At 33.1% G+C, this 18,660-nt stretch overlaps 1 protein-coding gene across 1 annotated transcript in view; it reads right to left on the bottom strand.

The window, feature by feature from the left end:
* The window catches only part of CARPB (Carbonic anhydrase-related protein B), a 247,336-nt gene that overhangs the window by 23,069 nt on the left and 205,607 nt on the right, over positions 1-18,660 (bottom strand). The window contains exon 7 of the mRNA XM_088230088.1: positions 15,798-15,952. Coding sequence (XP_088086214.1) covers positions 15,798-15,952 — 155 coding nt within the window. The remainder of the gene's footprint in view (positions 1-15,797; positions 15,953-18,660) is intronic.

Raw genomic sequence — 18,660 nt, 5'->3', positions numbered from 1 at the left:
ACAGAACTTAGACCAATTAATAATCAATTAAACTTAAGTCATAGTCCCATTTTTAATATTTTTCCTATAAAATCGAACTCTACCCTGAACGCAATAACCCCCTCCCCTTCCTTTCCCCACCTTAAAAACAATTACCCCCTCCCTCATCCTTATCGACCCCCACTAATTTGTTCACTGTTTTTTATGTATGTTTAGTTATAAAAATACCCTGAAGAAGGTAACAGTTGGTTACCGAAACTAGTTGGTAAAAATAAAGTGAGTGTATCAAAAAACAAAGTATAAGTTTTATTTCTCCAAATTGAAATAACCTCTTTGAAGAAAATATAAACCCAAAACATTAAAAGCAAGAAAAAAACTATATTTTTTATTATTTAAAAACGTATTGGCCAACGTGTAGAGTCGCCTTTACGTCAGCGCGGACTCACACCAGCCCGGGTCCACTAGGAGCGGACGAGGAATGTCGCCCACCTGGAGTAGGAATGCTAGGGATTAGGAACTGGGACGAGAGACGCGGACGGTATTCCCCCCGATGTCATTTTGCGCCGCGCCGCTCCGTGCCGAGTAATACTCGTATACAGCATTATACTGGGGCTCGATGTTCCCGCATTGTTGTTTATATTCTATAGAATTCCTTTCTCTCATGAGAGCTTTCGATAATTTAATACACATTGAAAATCAATACTCCGAAAGAATGTTTATTAACTGCGAAAACATCGAAAATTTGCCCAGTTATTTAATACGTAATGTGTAGTTTATACTCGTAATACTGTATTTGTATTGTGAGCGTTATTATACATCATATTCCTAGAACTACAACCTCCCTCAGTATTTATTTATTTTTTATTCCTTCATTTTCCCGGATCCTCTTCCTGCGATGCATCTCTTCAAAACAATAAAGGTTTCAGCTAAAGGTTTAAGAACTTCGCTACAATCAACATATGAAAGAATTGAAAAAATATGGATGCTCAAACATAGGCCAAATAGTGAACGTTACAGTGTGTAAAGTAGGCATTTGAAGCAGCCAATGGCATTTTGTAAGCCCTGTAAATGCCTAGACTTCCATATATCCTTATGTAAAATGTTCTCTATCCCTGATGTTATTTGTTAAAACATATTTTGCTACCTTTTTAAAGCACAAATTTTGACTTATAATTTTTCTTTTGACCTGTCTGATTTTCGGTTGGCTAAAAGAAATTGCTTTCAGCAATAAGTCCGCCTAAGTACACACTTTTTTATTCAAACAAAACATTAATATAAAATAAGCAGTGACGTTTTCTAGATACCTAGGTACAAAACGCAAAAAAAAAACATTTTTAAGGATTAAAAGAGAAAATTAACTGACATTTAAAGTCGGGGTTTACGTTCAAAACGTGCGGATAGAATGTGGTAGACGGTGTCCAGTTGAGTTTAGTTCAAAATGAGCTCGTCGATATTGACGAATAAATTATATGCTTAAATATCGAGGCGCCATTTTTTATCGAAACTCAACCTGGCAACGTCAGAACACGTCCCAGCATTTCTTCCGTGCGCCTTGAACGTAGACCCCGTCCATACATACGAGTACACCAATGAAATTGTACCCATTTTTAGCAAATCTAAAAATGACAGTTTTGAAGAATTATAAGTATTACGTTTTAAAACCTCGATCATCGAACAACTATGGACCATTGGTAAAAGCATGTAATATTCATAACCCAAATATTGTTCTATCTAATTTTTCTTCATTCGCTTGTAAGTGGAGCATGTGGACATCACCAGACGCCTCCAGGAGATCCGATCGCCGGCTGGAACTCTCGCCTCCCCCCGCGTCAACCCCGCGTCTCATAGTACCGCAGAATAAAGCTGAAAGATCGCCATCGAAGGTCTTCAAGAAGAGTGGCGGTTTCGAGGCGTCCTCAGCACGCGTCCAAGCCTGGCCCACTGCCGCATCCTCAAAAGGAGGATGCTGCGTCCGTTCTCGAACTTTACTTTTAAAATACTGTGCTAAATAATCCCTTTGCGCGCGGTGATGTAACATCGTGTTACCACTAGTATAAGACGGAATATTCAAAAGATCAGAAATTTGAAAAAAAACAAAGAGACATACTATTTAATTTTTTTTTCCATAATTTCTGCAAACAAACATATAATTTAGTCCTGTTATAGCACAATAAATTAAAAATCATAAATACGCCGCTTATATTACGCGCGTGCGTCCCTCACCACTGCCATCGACCGACTAAAGACTTAATCTGTTTTAGACAACACCCGCCACAGAACAGCGCCTCTGTCTTCCTTGTTATGAGTTCTATCTTCGTGCTTCTTATACAGATGTGTTGCTGAATTAGTTAAAATTCATTCTTCGCGTAGCGAGGATAAATATATTTTTTTTAACATCTAGCATAGTCAAACAAATTATATTTCCCAAATCCGGTAAGAAAATGTTCATTTGATGATTACAAAAAATACGAGTTCATAATTAAAAAAAATAAGAGAGATAAATCAAGTCTTGTATCCTATGTCGATTGGTGTGACGTCATGTGGTGTGACGTCACGAAGAGTTAATAAAACAGACATTATCTCAGAAATGCAATTTTCCAGATGTCTCATATCGAACTGTTATATTATTTATTATAAAGCGATAAGCATTATTATAAGTTAATCTTGTCTCGAAAAACGTTTTTCAAATAAAGGTGGTAACGGTTATGAAAATCTCAAAGAAATTTTTCATCGTTATCTTCTATTTCGCTTCCTTAATCTTCAAACGCTCGTAAGAAGCAGCGGAAGAGAAGACCGATCAAAGCTAATTGCTAGTTGTACGTGCGAGGGGCGACTCAAAACATCTCACCCCCCTTTATCATCCCCCCGCGAGTAAAGCCCTTAATAAAATTATATCATTCTCGCGCTTTGAATGGAAATTGCTCGGTAAGACAAAATCACTTGTGTAGTATTAATACTTTCACTTTATGAAAGTTTTCAGTAAAATCTTTAAAAGATCTCTAGTAGCAAAATATAACATACATATATTATATATACAGAGTCGCGGACTCACGGATCAGAGTTCTACAATTATATTCCTATAACTTGTTGAAAATTAGATTTTTAAAAAAAGTATTAGGGTATTTCCCTTGATTAAAAATAAAAGATTCTGTTTTGACCACTTTTCTTGACTTCCTGGGTTTGATTCCTGGCAGGATGAACGCGAAATATTTATGTTTAGTCAGATTTACATATCTGATTCAAAGGTTAATTAGGACGCTTAGTGTTTTTTTTTATAAATAGACTGCACAATGATGCCCCCCGATTTCATGCACAATACTGTTAGAGTTGCTGTATTGGATTCTATAGAAAATGATGACATTGCTTTCTTCGGTCATCACACTATTTCAGTTGAAACGTTTTAGCACGTGTCTGTCATCGATTATGGATGATGAACCCTACATACTATTAAACTAAGCCGATTTTTTTTTGATGTAGCGTATAATCAGCACTATGATTTTTTATGTTTTGTATTTTTGAAATCAAATTCTCTTCCCCTTCTTCTTGATGAGTTCTGCCGATTCGTCAATTGACTTACCGTAAACCTGAAACCTATCACAACTCTCTTATCATTGGTTGATTTAGAAGAAGTAGTGACATTATGCAAAGTAGTTCGTTTTATTAAAACCATTTTTTTTCATGCGTTTTAATGAAACATCACTCTTCGATTTGATGCTTTAATTTTTGCCGCGCTTAATTATACATTTTTAATATCCAATTTCCCGTAGGGCTGAACTGCCTCATTGGTGTAAGATGAATTTAAGATGCATACAATTTGCGGTACCGTTGTGCATGAAAGCATTTTTAAATGTTCATTTTTTATTAAGTGTTGTTAGAAATATCATGACTAAGTTCATCTCAATATAATATTATATCGGATCTATAATATTCTTTATCACATTTCCGATACCGTACTGTAGAAACTGAACTCTGTTTTGTAACAAAACAGTAATGTTTATTTAGTTAATTTCCGCTTTATCATCGTAATGTTTTTGTTTCGCTTTGCGCTTCATTAGGTCTAGCGTCCATAATTTATCTATACTTGTAGTCTGTACAAAACTATGTTGAATGTTACAAAACAATACAAGTTTATAAATAATAATCGAAGAGTTATTGTACAAATCTTCAGGGTGTAAAATTGTGTAACAAATAAAATCAAACGACGTATTCTAAATATTGTCCAAAATAAACACGATACTTTGACAATAAAATCAGTCAGGTAATTTTTTTATTATTTTAAATGAATTATTATCTTTTATGTGGCTGTGGCTGTGGGTGTAACACGAGTCTACATAAAATACAAGTCTTGATGTATCTCTCTAATTTTTTAAAATGCTGATGTGTTTTTTATTATCTTCAAATTGACTTTTTCACATTGGAATTGGAGAATAAAATTTATATGATTATGCTGGATTTTATTACAAAAAATATTTAACCTTAATATGCGTAGAATCATTGAATGTAGTTATGCAGAAAGCAGCCAGTCCATGATTTCTGAAAAATTAGATATAGCAGTAAGGTCAATTCTATGTTTTGCTAAAAACAGCCAGACCGTTTTCAAATAAAAAAAACTGTATTAAACCCCTCCGGAAAAAGGTGTTGATCACAAAAACGGCATTTCTCAATTTGCAAAAAACACCCACAAAACTAGAAAAACCTTATAGTACTAAAAAAATCTTTTAAACTGGTCTAATACACAATAAGATTTTTGTTTGTAATAAATATAAAAACTCACGTTTCCATTGTTTATCGTTTGTTTAAGTGAAAAACATTCAAACTATTGTGTAGATTTTATAATTCACTTTTTCACAAAATGGCTATTATCTCAGTTTCACTTTTCTATGGCTGGCTGCTTTCTGTATAACTACGTTTAATTATACGAATGAAAGTGATGCCGATACCATAATCAATATGTTTAACTGGATAAAAAAGAGCACGAGAATAAAACTTATAGCAAGGAAGACAAAAATGCTGTTCTGTGACCGTGGTGTTTGTGTGAAAAAGACAAAAACAATAGAAGAAATTCGCTCAACCAGTCGGTTTTTGGCAGTATGTGGGCGCGCGTTAATTATATAATCGGATTATTTATGATTTTTAATATACTTAGATATAACTGGCATAAGTTACGTTATAATTTATATGTAAATTATGGAAAACGAATTAATAAACAAAAAGTCTAATTTTCAAATGTCTGAACTTCAGAATATTATGTCTTTTTCTAGATATAACACGATGTTACATCATCATGTTCAAAGAAATTTTGTAGCACAGCCTTTTAAGAATTAAAGGTGCTCAAATTTGGTGAAGTTTCATCACGGTAGTTCATATGCTGGAAAATATGTCAATATATGTAGTGTAATGCCGCAGTTAGATTCTATCAGCAACACCACCAATAGTCTTATTCCCTGGCATCCATGAGTGGTCTCTTAGGCCCCGCGAGCCCTGGGCAATGTGGCTATTGGCATTAACATCGGTACCACAGCAGATAGAGAGTGGATGAACGGCGAGTGTCCGGCGCCGTAAAACGGGACTCTTACAGCTAAGAGTAAGAGCAGGTAACCCCGGCAGAAAATTCCGCCTGAGGAAGCAACGGGAAACCACTTCGGTAAACGATATTTCTTTGATGAGCTTTCTCCCAAGTGGTCGCCAACGTCAGGGGAACTGACATGACATGCGTAGGAAAAAACATAAATTGTACACATTTAATAATATGTTTCATAGTAACTACAAAGGATGTTGACTAATAAATATTTTTCAACTTCTATATATATTTAAAATCAAAACAATATGAAGAAATACCCGTAAGTCTGCACATCCTGTCTATAATCTACCGTTTCATGAATATCTAAATGTCAAATTCCTTGTAATGATTATTTGTTTACAGTCAAAACGGAATCGATCGCCATTATTGACATATTAAAATTGATTTAGTAATTTCTTCGACAACTCCCACGGATGATTGTTTCCGTAAAGAGATTCGTTCTTCCGTAACCACATTACCCCTTTAAAGGACGAATGACAAATAGCTACGTGATTTTTTTTATAAGTAATGTCTGTATTCGTTTGGAAAATATAAATTTATCAAAAAGAAAAATATAAAGTTTTATTATTAGTTCCGATTGTGATTCCCAGTGGAATTTAACCCCAAACTGCTCAAACGTGACAATGTCATATTCAATATATCCAGTCAGGGATGGTTTTCTGGGTCGTTGTGTTTTGTATCGGAGGTTATTGGTACTACTCAGAACCCCTCATTTCTAATTCTGAACAGGTTATTTCTACCAAAAGCAATCTGTGGGTATATTGATTTCTAAGTACCTTGATTTCACAAATTTTCGTTTTCAATGGGTAATTTTTTTGTTTAACATTGTTAGCGTAAATAAATCTCGTTCAAATTGAATTATTCTTTTCACCACAATAGGCCAGAAGGCCCAGTTACAGTGGTGAATTACATCCCAGAACACCGAGGCTCGAGAAAACAAATTATTTTTTTGTGTTTTCACCGGTATTCGATCCCAGAACCTTCAGCGTGCGGGTCAAATATCTTAGCCATTAGAATACAAAACTCACCGTCTTGTTGTAATCTGACGTGCAATAATTTGATTTGTTTAGGTACTCGAGAGAGACGCGAGTTAATGAATTTTCCGCGAGATGAAAATTCAATTTTTCATCGTTCTGGAGGAGAATTAGGTACGAAAATGTTTTTTTTTTTTTTTTTTTTGATTTCAGATAAATATATAATTGTTTTATTTAATAAAATGGTTGTTCAAATAATGCCTCTATTTTTTTGAAGGAATAACCCGCCAAGCCTCTATTTTGAGGCTTGTCAGCAGGTGGGATAGAGGGGATATGGAAGGAGGTAATGAAAAATACACCACAACACCCAAACCAATTGAGAAAAACATCTTTCTTGGATTTTTTTCTTGCAACTGATGGGAATCGAACCCGCGACGCCAGTTTCACAGTTGGCCGTCTAACCAACGGCGCCACGGCGCCTGGAATAAAAGTTAAAAATAACACTCGGTAGGAAATTGGTTTCCATCCATAAACTTATCATTAAATACTGAGAAAACACAACTTATACATTTTTAGCCAATCCAAACATCCGCATCAAATTTAAATGTGATAATTAATTCTCAAATAATAAAAAAACAGCTTCTCAAATTGCTTTAAGGCATTTAATTAGATAATCGCTTACTAAAAATTAAAACTAATTTAACCTTTGTGAACACTGTTGTCGCTTAAATCAGTCGTTTTTAATTTTATTAGACAAACTTAATAAAACAGTAAACAACGAATGTGTTAAGTTAACTTACTATGCACACATATGTTAATTATTCAAATATAAAAAATACATTCAATTTTGAAACACCACAGTAATGATTCTTGGGGTAGCTCTATAAATGTTCAGGAAACTTTAATAATGAAAAATATGTGTTTGGAAAATTGGGAATGCTGATTAGACGACCAATTTTTAAAAGAGTTATTTTTTTAACAATGACAAGTATTTTTTTGATGGAACTTTGCTTTATTGTAAAGTTAAAACCAAAATATTTTTGTAAGCAGGAAAAAGGTAAATTTCACAGCAACAAACATAAACGCAAACTCAAAATTCCATTGCCAAAAATCATTCATTCAATAAGCTCCCAGAAACAATAAAAGGTGTTTGAAATAAATAAATGTCAATACAATATTGGGTAATATTTGGAATACGCAACAAAGCAAATGTTAATATTGTAAGTACCAAGTATCATGATCATTTTAATATTTTAACTTATTTTCCATCAATTTACGCATTTTTTTTATATTTAATTATTTTTTTAGTTAGAAGAGTTAGAGATTGCCAGTAGCAATTAATCCGCCGTTCAACCATAAAGCCTTTATCTTCTTATATTGTAAGAATTAAAGATATCACATTGTTTACTATGTTTACTATGATTTATGAAAATCTTTTATTCTTATTACTATTATTATTAATGAAAACATTTAATACAAAAAAACGCAAAAACTAACTATTCAGTTTCTCCCTTTTTTATCCGCGTAAAGTTAATTTATTTACTTTATTTATATTTTATATATTACAGAAATAAAGGTCCATTATTCCTGTTTAAATAATACAAAAGTATAAAAAAGTTGTTTTTAATTCTGTTCTTCTTTAAAAAAGAGACAAGCTCTGACGAATTATCAAAAATATGAATATAATTAGAATCCATGTAATAGAAAAATAATTTTTTGCATTTTTTCAGTCTTTTATGTATTATGTAGTTTCTTCGCAAAATATTCGAATAATATAATGGAATTAAACGTACCCCAACTTAACACAGATTTTCTAGCTAGTCGGGGCAAGTTAACAGGCGAGGGTCGTTCCTGATTGTGTCGTTATAAACTGTGTCTCTGTCCCTGATAAATGTATGTACCATGTTAAAAAAAAAATGTACATAAAAAAAAATATTCACATCTATTATTTGACAATATTTGAATTTGTCCAAATGTTTGTAGAATAAATAATGGATTTCACCCCTTTGGGAGTCATTAAGATTATCAAATAGGTGAAATCCAGTCGTTTGTCTACAAACATTTGGACTAACTCAAATATTGCAATTAAACCAACTGGTCCAAGAAGAAGTTTAAACATTGGAAAATTGTTTTCAGGTGTTGCCAAGTATATGTGTGAAATAATTTAGTCAGATAAATCTCTTTACAACAAAAAAGGTTTCAGCTCTTTAATTTCACTAAAATCAACAAATGGAAGAATGAAAGAAATTTAGATGTTCAAACAAATGGTGAAAAGTAGCCACTTAAACCAGCCAATGACAGGTCATAAGCCCTGTAAATGCTGAGACTCCCATATTTCCTTCTTTAAGGTATTCTGCATCCCGGTTGTTAATTATTAATCTATTATTTTCTTAATTTAGGGGAGACTCTGAGTTTTTATTCCGAAATATATTTATTTATTACGTTTTTGAATTTAAAATATAACAATAATTTACTTACTAGTATAACTCTATATTAATAATAAAAAATAATACACCTAACCTAAAATTATCTATTATTCTTCAAAATATATTATTTATCCCCTTGGTCAAAAAGCATAAAAATCGAAAAGTGGCAATGCTTCCAGCTTCCCCGAAACGTAAACTTATGTGGTATTCTGTTTTTGTAATATTTTCTCTTTTATTTAAAGTAAAGAAATTGACTCAGAAATGGAGCGAGTTCATTAACAATAAGTTCTCAGTGACAATGTAAATGTTAGAGAAAAGGAAAGATAAACACTTATTTATCCAGTCAAATAATTTCGAGTGCAAGACAAAGTGCTCCACGAAGAGAGAGGCGCCTCTGGCACTCGAGAACGGCTCCTCGTGACGCGCTGGAGATGGAGAGGGTAATTTAACACAATAAAATAAGTGCCGTCAATCCTCGATCTGTTTGTCCTCCCGCCTGTCTGCGGGGGGCTCGTCACATTGACAGGGGGACGGCGCGGCGGCCCGGCGGGGCGGGGTGTGGGGGGCGCAACAAGTCTGGCCCCCGCCCTCGCCCGCCGCCCTCGCCCCGCCAGCAGCAACAGGTAGCCGCCCGTGGGTTAAGGACGAGATACACGCAGCCTTCGAGGATATTTATAGGCCAATTAATTGAAGCGGCCCTTACTTTGTTGGATTCGCTAGTTAGTGAATTAGAAAATGGACTCTAACCAATAATTACGCGTTTTTCTACTTTTTTGCAAGTAATGTTATTTTTTAATTTTTTATTTGAATAACCGAAAAAATGAGAACAGATATGCTAATAAATTGCATGATAATTAAATTTGTTTATCATAAAAAAGATTATACTGTTCAATAATCAATTATCATAATTTTCCTATTCGCACCCAGTATCATAGGGCACTGCAATGAAATGTCAGCGTATATGGACCGTTTTTTTACACGGGAAGTAAGGTGATCAGTTTTTCGTTTCAGGTGCCAGTCCAGGAACAATAAAATATTGCACTTCAGAAACATCTTGAAAACCAATACTTCAAGTCTATCCTGTTAGGAATCGAACCCAAGACCCCAAGCATGGTAGACAAACGCGCCAACCACTGCTCTAAGAGGCAGACTAATCTCCACTTGCTTTAATTTTTCAGGATTTTTACCTAAGAGCAGCAATCGAAAATACTCTTAAAGGATTCATTATTCTTTTCTCTTTATTCACCCGGATACAGATTAAGAATATTAATAATCACAGATTGATTTCCAACAACGTATTTATTTTTCAGTTTTTAGTATAAAAATGCGTTCGGTAGGGTAGACTGGGAACGGTTGTGACAGTCGTCGTTTGAGTGAAACTATAAGGAATAGCGGTAAAGTGCTAGGGGAATGAAGAACGGCGTGCCCGTTTGAACGTTTTCCGCAATATTGCGTCAGCCATCGCGCGAAACTAACGTCTGCAGAGGCCTACATAACTTTTTTGCAGTAAAAACTAAGTATTTTTATTCGTTTTTTAAATAATAATTGTTGCTTTACGTGTACAGATAGAGTAGTGAGTGTTTTTCGTTGTTTTAAGTTTAACATTAATAGTTAAATAGCAGTAATTACTTTGTACGTAAAGTATTTTGCATTGTCATGGCGGTTGTTTTTTTGCGAAGGAGTACGTTGGGCACTGTCACAACCGCCCCTAGAGTGTGGTCGGTTGTGACATTTTTACTTTTTTTTCTAATTTGCTCCTATGAGTTAACCATTGAATAAAGAAACAAAATTTTAGTATTTATACGTAGACGAATGTACACTTTACTATATAAAATTATTTTCTTTCAGCTAATTGGCAAACGTACAAAATGATGTGCGATCAAATGAAAATTGTCACAACTGTACCCAGATTACACTACCTAGGCCGCGGTTACAGTGGAAAGCTAAGGACCTTTAAGTTTTGGGTAGGTGCATCGATATCTAACAAGGAGAAGCGTACGCTATGGTACACATATTTACGCACTACAGTGACATATCTTCATTATGACGTCAAAGTTGAAGATAAATTATCCCCAGCCATTCTGAAGATATTCTACCGACACCTCACCTTCAAGTTTTGCGGTAAGAATCAGTTTGTACCGATGCGACGCCGCGACGGGTCTAATTTCTCACGGTACGCGTATCTATTCATTATAAGTACAAACATTTTATTCCGCCTAGCAGTTAAAGCTTTAATTATTATTTTTTTCTTTCTTAAAAGCGTCTTGCAAATACGAGAGAGAAATCAGTAAATTTTGAAGTCGAGTTAAATACCGACATAACTGTCAGTTTTTAAAACAAAGGGCTAGATGCACAGATATTGTAGCTAGATTCTGCCCTATTGACATATTAGAGCATTTAGGCGTAAAAATGTTTTATATAAAAAATAAATTTAGTTACTACATTTTTTCTGTTTTACTATATTCCTGGGTGTGCCGAGGCGTTAGAAAAGCCGGCTTTGTTATCACTCGGTAGATAATTACAGACGAAAGTAAAGCATACCGTCTTAGTAATTATCGAAAGTCATATAAATATCATGTTCAATCGAGCATCTTTTGCTTGTATTGGGATTTATTGGAGTTTGTAATGGCTTTGAAGTGGCCACTGTTTATCACAGAAGCCTATTTAAAATATAAATGAGAACTATTTTAATTTTCAATTAAGTAAGGAACGCGGAAAAAATTTTCAAGGATCTGATCATATGATGTTGAAATGACAAGTCGGTTGAATATACCAAGGTAGATAGAGATAGTAAAGAAATAAAGTAAACCGTCTCGGTATGTACCGATAAAGATAACCTTTATAATCGCGGCCCTGGTAGTAAATAAAGTACATCGGGTTTAAGAAAGTCCGGTAACTTCTGGAAACGTAATTCATATGTTTTATATCAAACTTTGTATTATTTGATGTATAAATAATAATAAATAAATAAATAAAATTGGGGAATATTATTTGTTATTTTGTAGTTATACAGTGGAATTTCATCACCATCGAAAATTTTAAACGATGAAATTTTTTAAAAAATACCTGAAAAAAATCTACAAATTTAATATTTTTTATCGTAGAATTAAGAAAAAAAAATATATGGAAATATAACTAAACAAAGGAATTGTACACTTATAAAAGTTTTTTTTTGTGTATTTCAGGAAAATCTAAGTGTGATGAAGCCTTAAAGCTTCACGCGCCCGAAGCGATCCTTTACCGAAATAATGATATGTACATACGCAGAAAGGACGTAGGTCGTAGATATTGTTTATTTGTTTTCTAAGGTTGGATATATCACAATAGCTATTCGCCCCATTAAATCTTCTTTACGGGCAAAGTTACCTTCGCGATGTTTTCAATCATATTAATTCATTGTTATGTTTGGATTGTTGACTTAATAGAAGATATAACTGTTGAGATCGAGAAAACATAGCTTGAACATAATTAGCTGCGAACGTTAAAATTTATATTTCAATTGACTGATTTAAAAAAATCGTTAAACATTATTTCTCAATCTTGAATGAAAAACATTTTAATAGCAAGAAATAACCAAATGTTTGTAGGGAAAGATTGGATTTCACCCTCAAGGGAGTTACCAGGATCAACAAATTATTACAACAGAGATGCAAAATATTTAAGAGAATGTAAAATGGAAGTCTAGGCAGTTCAAGGGCTTATGAGCTATCACTGGCGTGTTTAAGTTGGCACTTATTATTACACATTTATTATTCCGCCTATATTTGAACATATACATTCTTTTAAAATGAAATATCTTGTTGTATACATAGACCAAAACTTAAAATGGAAAGTCTATTTTAGTGAACTAGTTAAACGTATTATAAAATGTATATACATATTTATAAGACTAAGGAATATTTTAAAAATCAACAATTTAAAATCGCTTATTACTTAATTGTTCATTCTTTGTTACAATGTGGTATTGTAGGATGGGGTGGTGTATATGCCAATATATTAAACCTTCTTAAAATAGTACAAAGATGAATTATTAAAGTAATTTCAAAGAAATCCTTAACATTCAACACGGAAAGTGTATATAATATATTTAAGGATCATAAAGTAGACACTATTTGAAAATAAATTCCATCGTACAAATTTATAAAGGAGAAAGAATAAAAGAACTTGATATGAATAAGTCACTCAGATACCAAAATAATATTAAAATTCTTAAATACCACACAAGTCATGGTCAGAATAGCTTCGTTTTCAAAGGTTTAAAAAATTATAATAATCTCCCTAAAGAACTAAAAACAATTAAAAATAATATCTCAATAAATAAATTTAACACGTGCAAAAACTGCATTGAATGTTAATTAGTATGAATGTATTATTATTTTATGTTTTTTTTCTTTACATATTCTTTGTTTTTATTTTTTTTCTCATATACTCGTATATTCAAAATAATACAAACTCTTATAAATAAACAACTACAATACTGTAAGTCACTCTCCAAGCACAGTAGTAAGTCTTTTTCTTTGTAGAGTTACAGTGATAACATTTACTAGATGTTTAAAAGTAGATCTGTACAGAATTTTAATAAAATATGTACCTTTTATGAAATTTATTAATTAAATACATATATTTTTTTAAATCTTAAAAACGCCATGGGGATATTATTATTAACGGATATATTCCGAGCCCCGATCAAATTGATTCTCTAGCATACAAAAAAGCGCTATGGTATTTTTTTTGCAATGGTTTCTTCGGGACTAGCCGAATGAGCCATTCATTCTGAAACGTATTTTTACTTAAAAATATAGACTTTTATCCGTCATTTCGTATTAACGAAAGAAATGGGGAGCGAATTGGCGAAGAACGAAAGTAAGTCAAAAGTGGTGATATTTGACAGGGATAGTGAGGTTACTGACTGCATAATAAATGTAAACAATGAATGTCTCGAGCAAGTAAAAGAATTTGCGTATTTGGGAAGCATGTTTTCAAGAGATGGAAAAGTAGAAAAAGATGTTGAAAGAAAAGTGAATGCGGGCAACAAAATGAACGGAGCACTAAGCACAGTAATTTTTAATTTATTTATTTTGTTCATTAACGCCCAAAAGGAATTAACAAAAATAAAAATGAAATACCTACTAACATACTAAATAAAAAACACAGAATATACAGAAAAAACACGTAAAATTAGTTAAAAAGGATATAATAAAAAGTTTTACAAAGTAAAAAGAAAAACAATAATAACAAAGGTATGCAAGAAAAATCAGTAAGCATATAAACAAAAAATGCAAAGATATAAGCTTCTGAAATAAATTATGTAAAGAAAACAATAAATAAAGTGCTACGGCAAGTAAGAAAGACATTTTTAAGTTAAATTAATAAACAAGCAAGCATATATTATCACGAGAAAATAAGAAATAAAAATATGTACCTATGAAATGCGTATTTGCCAAAAGGAAGAAAGGTTACAAGTTAAGTAAAAAGGTTTAAATGCAATTTGATATATTAATAAAAATAAACAAGTAAGTATTTTTTTAATTTATGGAATTGAATTGTCAATAATAGTTTGATGAGCAGCTACAAATAAACTTGATATTGTGGACTTATAAGATAGTAAAGAATTGGACACAATGTCTGCAGCCGTTCCATAAGTGTTACCTAACCTATGCAGTCTCGGTATCAATAAATTGTTTTGTTGGTTGGAAGAAGTACTGGAGCAATGAAACAATAAAGTACTCCTAGTGTTGACAGCAGGTACTCTAAAATTAATCAATTCAAGTATTTTTGGTGCGTCAAAAAGAGAGTTTACAATTTTAAACCGTACAGCGAGATCATTGATAGTTCTTCTTTCAGAAAGTGTTGTTAGGTTAAGCAGTGTTAATAAATAGTCATAATTCACATTTTGTATTGGAATGTTTAGTTTGTAGTTTATATATCGTAGAAATTTATGTTGAATGTTATCTATATTATAAACATGTATGTATATTTTAATAAAAATATGTCAATCGAAGCTAAACTGGCAGTGCACAATAGAGTTTTAGTCCCAATACTTATGCATGGAAGTGAATCATGGAACTAGCAGAGGAATAATATAATAAATCGGGTTGTGGTCCCGTGGCTAGTGTCTCGGACTCACGGACCAATGGTCCGTGGTTCGAATCCCACTCTACCTCAACTTGATTCAATTTTATAACAGTGAGTTATTTACAACTCGTTGAAAATGGCCCTAAAAATTAAATATTTGGGTAAATCATAAGAACGCAAATATTTCTTTTTTCTATAAATTAAAAAAAAAAAAAAAAATGTGTGGGAAATCAGTGTATGACAGGTTACGAATGACGAAATCAGGCAAGAGTGTAAATCTGAGTCAAGTATAATTTTATGATTAAGAAAGGGTCTCTGAGATGGTTTAGTCGCGTAGAACAAATGGGCGACGAGAGAATGGTGAAACAAGTATATATGGTGAAAATGAACGGTAACGTGAGACAAGAACGACCAAAGAAGACGTGGCATGATCAGATAAACCAAAATCTTAAGTCTGGTCATGTCAAAAGCAGACAGAACCGAAGGGCATGTACGACAAGATGTATGAATGTGGAAGAAGCTAGGAATGTATGCCAGGATAGACGTGTGTGGCGGTCCATTCTCTCTGCCTACCCCTACGGGAAAATGGCGTAATGGTTGTAGTGGTAGTAGTAGTAGAACATTTCTGTAGCAACATTTAAAAAATAGTATCTTTTTCTATTACTGAACAATAAAATGAAACCAGAAGCAAATTAACGTAGAATCTTATTTTCACACTTTTTACCCTTTAATGTTTTGCTCCGTAATAAATAAATAACACACCTGTTGTTTAGTGATGTAAATAGGTTTGTTGATGATGACCCACGTGACCGTCTCGTGACATGCCGGGGCGGTGGTAGAGCCATCGTACGTCATGTAGTAGTCCGTATCCGGCATCAGTCCCCGGATGGATAATCTGTTGATTTGCATCTCGTTACCTGCACAGATAAATACTTGTTAGCACTGCAAAAAATCTTCTTAAATAATAAACTAACCTTGTGTTTTATAAGACTACGAGCTGAACCCGGCAATGCTCTGCTATTGCTAGATTTGAATACATACTCGTATTTATATATTAAATGAACACAATCGAAAGTTTTATATCAATTATTGTATTTTGTACGCCAATTGTAGTGCCGTACAAAATACAATAATTGACTACAAAATACATGAATTGTTATTTTTTTCACGCCAATTGTAGTGCCACGGTGTCATGGCTCCAGTGTCACGGTTCTAGTGCCATAATCTTGAGAGAAATACAGGAATACGTTTGTAAAAAGTAGGACCGCGTTTCCTCTTAAGATTAAACATTATTATTACTAAGATAACTATAGAAATTAATATAACCATATAAATATATAACTTCTAGAAATTAAAAAAATAAACAACCTAGATTCTAAAGATATAAGGATAATTGGTAACCTATACTGGCGTCAAAAAGCTGCAGTGAAAGTGGATGATGAATTGACATCGGATATAGACATATGTCGAGGAGTCCGGCAAGGATGCATTCTGTCTCCTCTCCTTTTTAATATGCACTCGGAAGCCATTTTTAGAAATGCACTAAACGAACTAACAAACGGCATTAGCATAAATGGACAAATTATAAACAATATCCGATACGCGGATGATACTGTCCTTTTAGCAGATAGTATGGAAAGCCTGCAACTATTATTGGACAAAGTTTACACGGCAAGTTTGAATAAAGGGCTAGACTTTCCCAATGACTTTAAAACTTGGAGCGCAGTTTATTGAGCAAGTTCATCAATATAAATATTTAGGATGCTGGCTGAATGATAAATGGGATCACTCGCAAGAGATCAAAGTCAGAATAGAGGTGGCGCGAGACTGCTTTTTCAGGATGCGTGACCTTCTTTGCAGTAGAAACTTTAATTTAGACCTCCGAATGCGCATTACTCGATGTTACGTCTTCTCGGTACTTTTTTACGGCGTCGAAACGTGGACACTCACCCAAAACACTTCAAAAAAGATCGAAGCCTTTGAAATGTGGTGCTACAGGAGGATATTAAAAATCTCTTGGGTGGATAGAGTCCGAAACGATGATGTTCTCCGACGGATGGAAAATGATAAAGAGGTACTGAAGACCATAAAGAAAAGAAAACTTGAGTACTTTGGGCGTGTGATGAGAGGCGAAAAATATAAAATTTTACAAGTCATTCTACAGGGAAGGATTGAAGGGAGACGCAGTGCAGGTAGAAGGCGCATCTCTTGGCTTAAGAACTTGCGCGACTGGTTCCATTGCAGCACTCAGTCCTTGTTCAGGGCATCTGCCAATAAAGTAAGAATCGCAATGATGATTTCCAACCTCCATCGGGGAGAGGAACCATAAGAAGAAGAAGAATGACTAAGATTAAACATTGTTAACAAACATTATATTTGTATATATGTGTGTTTGGACATGTATATGTGCATGTATGGGTATAGATATAGATATGGATATGGAAATAGATATGTAAAGAAATAATGTTTTTTTTTTAAACAGGCTTTATGCCTATTAATTATGAACACACTTCTGTTTTAAATTTTGTTATGCCGGTTTTGTATTTATTTTTTATCTTACAATATAGTGTACCTATTTTTTGCTTTATTTACATTTTTCTAAATATTATTTGAAAAAGTATTATATAAATTTACATTTACTTCGCTCCTTATACTTAAATTCACTAACATAAGTGCACTTTATTAGGAATGTGACTTTAAAAAATGTTTTAAATATCTGTAAATATTGTTGTTATGTCTGTTGGCTTTCCAATTAAATAAATTTTAGGAAATAATTTATTTTTTTGTGTTACCAAAAATCTAGTGCAAAAAAATTAATGATAATTAATTAATTTGTGAAAATAATATGATTGGGATCTTTAAAAAAACTGAAGTTGTTTGTACACTACAATATTTGAGTTTGTCCAAATGTTCGTAGACAAAAGACTGGATTTCACCCCCTCGGGCGTCATTAAGATTAACAAATTACAACAAGTGGCCACTTAAACCAGCCAATGACAGGTCATAAGCCCTGTAAATGCCCAGACTTCCATATTCCTTTATTTAAGATATTCTCCATCCCTGTTGTAATTTGTTAATCTTGTTTGTACACATTCAAAAACGATATTTTTTTATACTTACACGTTTATAAAATAGACGCTGGAAAGGTTACAAGTTAAGTAAAAAGGTTTAAAATTACCAGCGACATCACATGTAGCAATTTTACAGAAGAGCCAATTAAAATATTTTTTTTGTAAAAAATAAAATCTATTACGTCCGTATTATTTTGGCGCGATTCCTACATAATTTATAATAAACTTTAAAACACCATGTTCTCTATTGATAAAAATACTTTAATTGTCTCTTTTACAAAGTTGCAACATCTCACGCGGTAACTTTTCCTTTGCAACATCAAAATTATAATCTGTCTTTTTAATTAAACGTAGCAATATTTCGTGTTTAACTCACGGGTCGCAGTTAATTAACAAATAATGGCGTAGAGGCATGTTGAAAAACTGTTGAGTTTTTAATACATGAAAATGTTACCATTATTCCAGAAACGACAAATTTTAGATCGAAAACGCTTTTAACAATTTGGACACTACCGGAAATCACACAAAAATAATTGCTCAACAATTCAAACTCA

Source organism: Micrasema longulum, unplaced genomic scaffold (assembly GCF_059751315.1).
Source record: "Micrasema longulum isolate JH-2025_06_02 unplaced genomic scaffold, ASM5975131v1 h1tg000729l, whole genome shotgun sequence".
Classification (NCBI taxonomy): domain Eukaryota; kingdom Metazoa; phylum Arthropoda; class Insecta; order Trichoptera; family Brachycentridae; genus Micrasema; species Micrasema longulum.
Note: the sequence above shows the minus strand (reverse complement) of the source record. Positions and strands in the feature narration are given on the sequence as shown.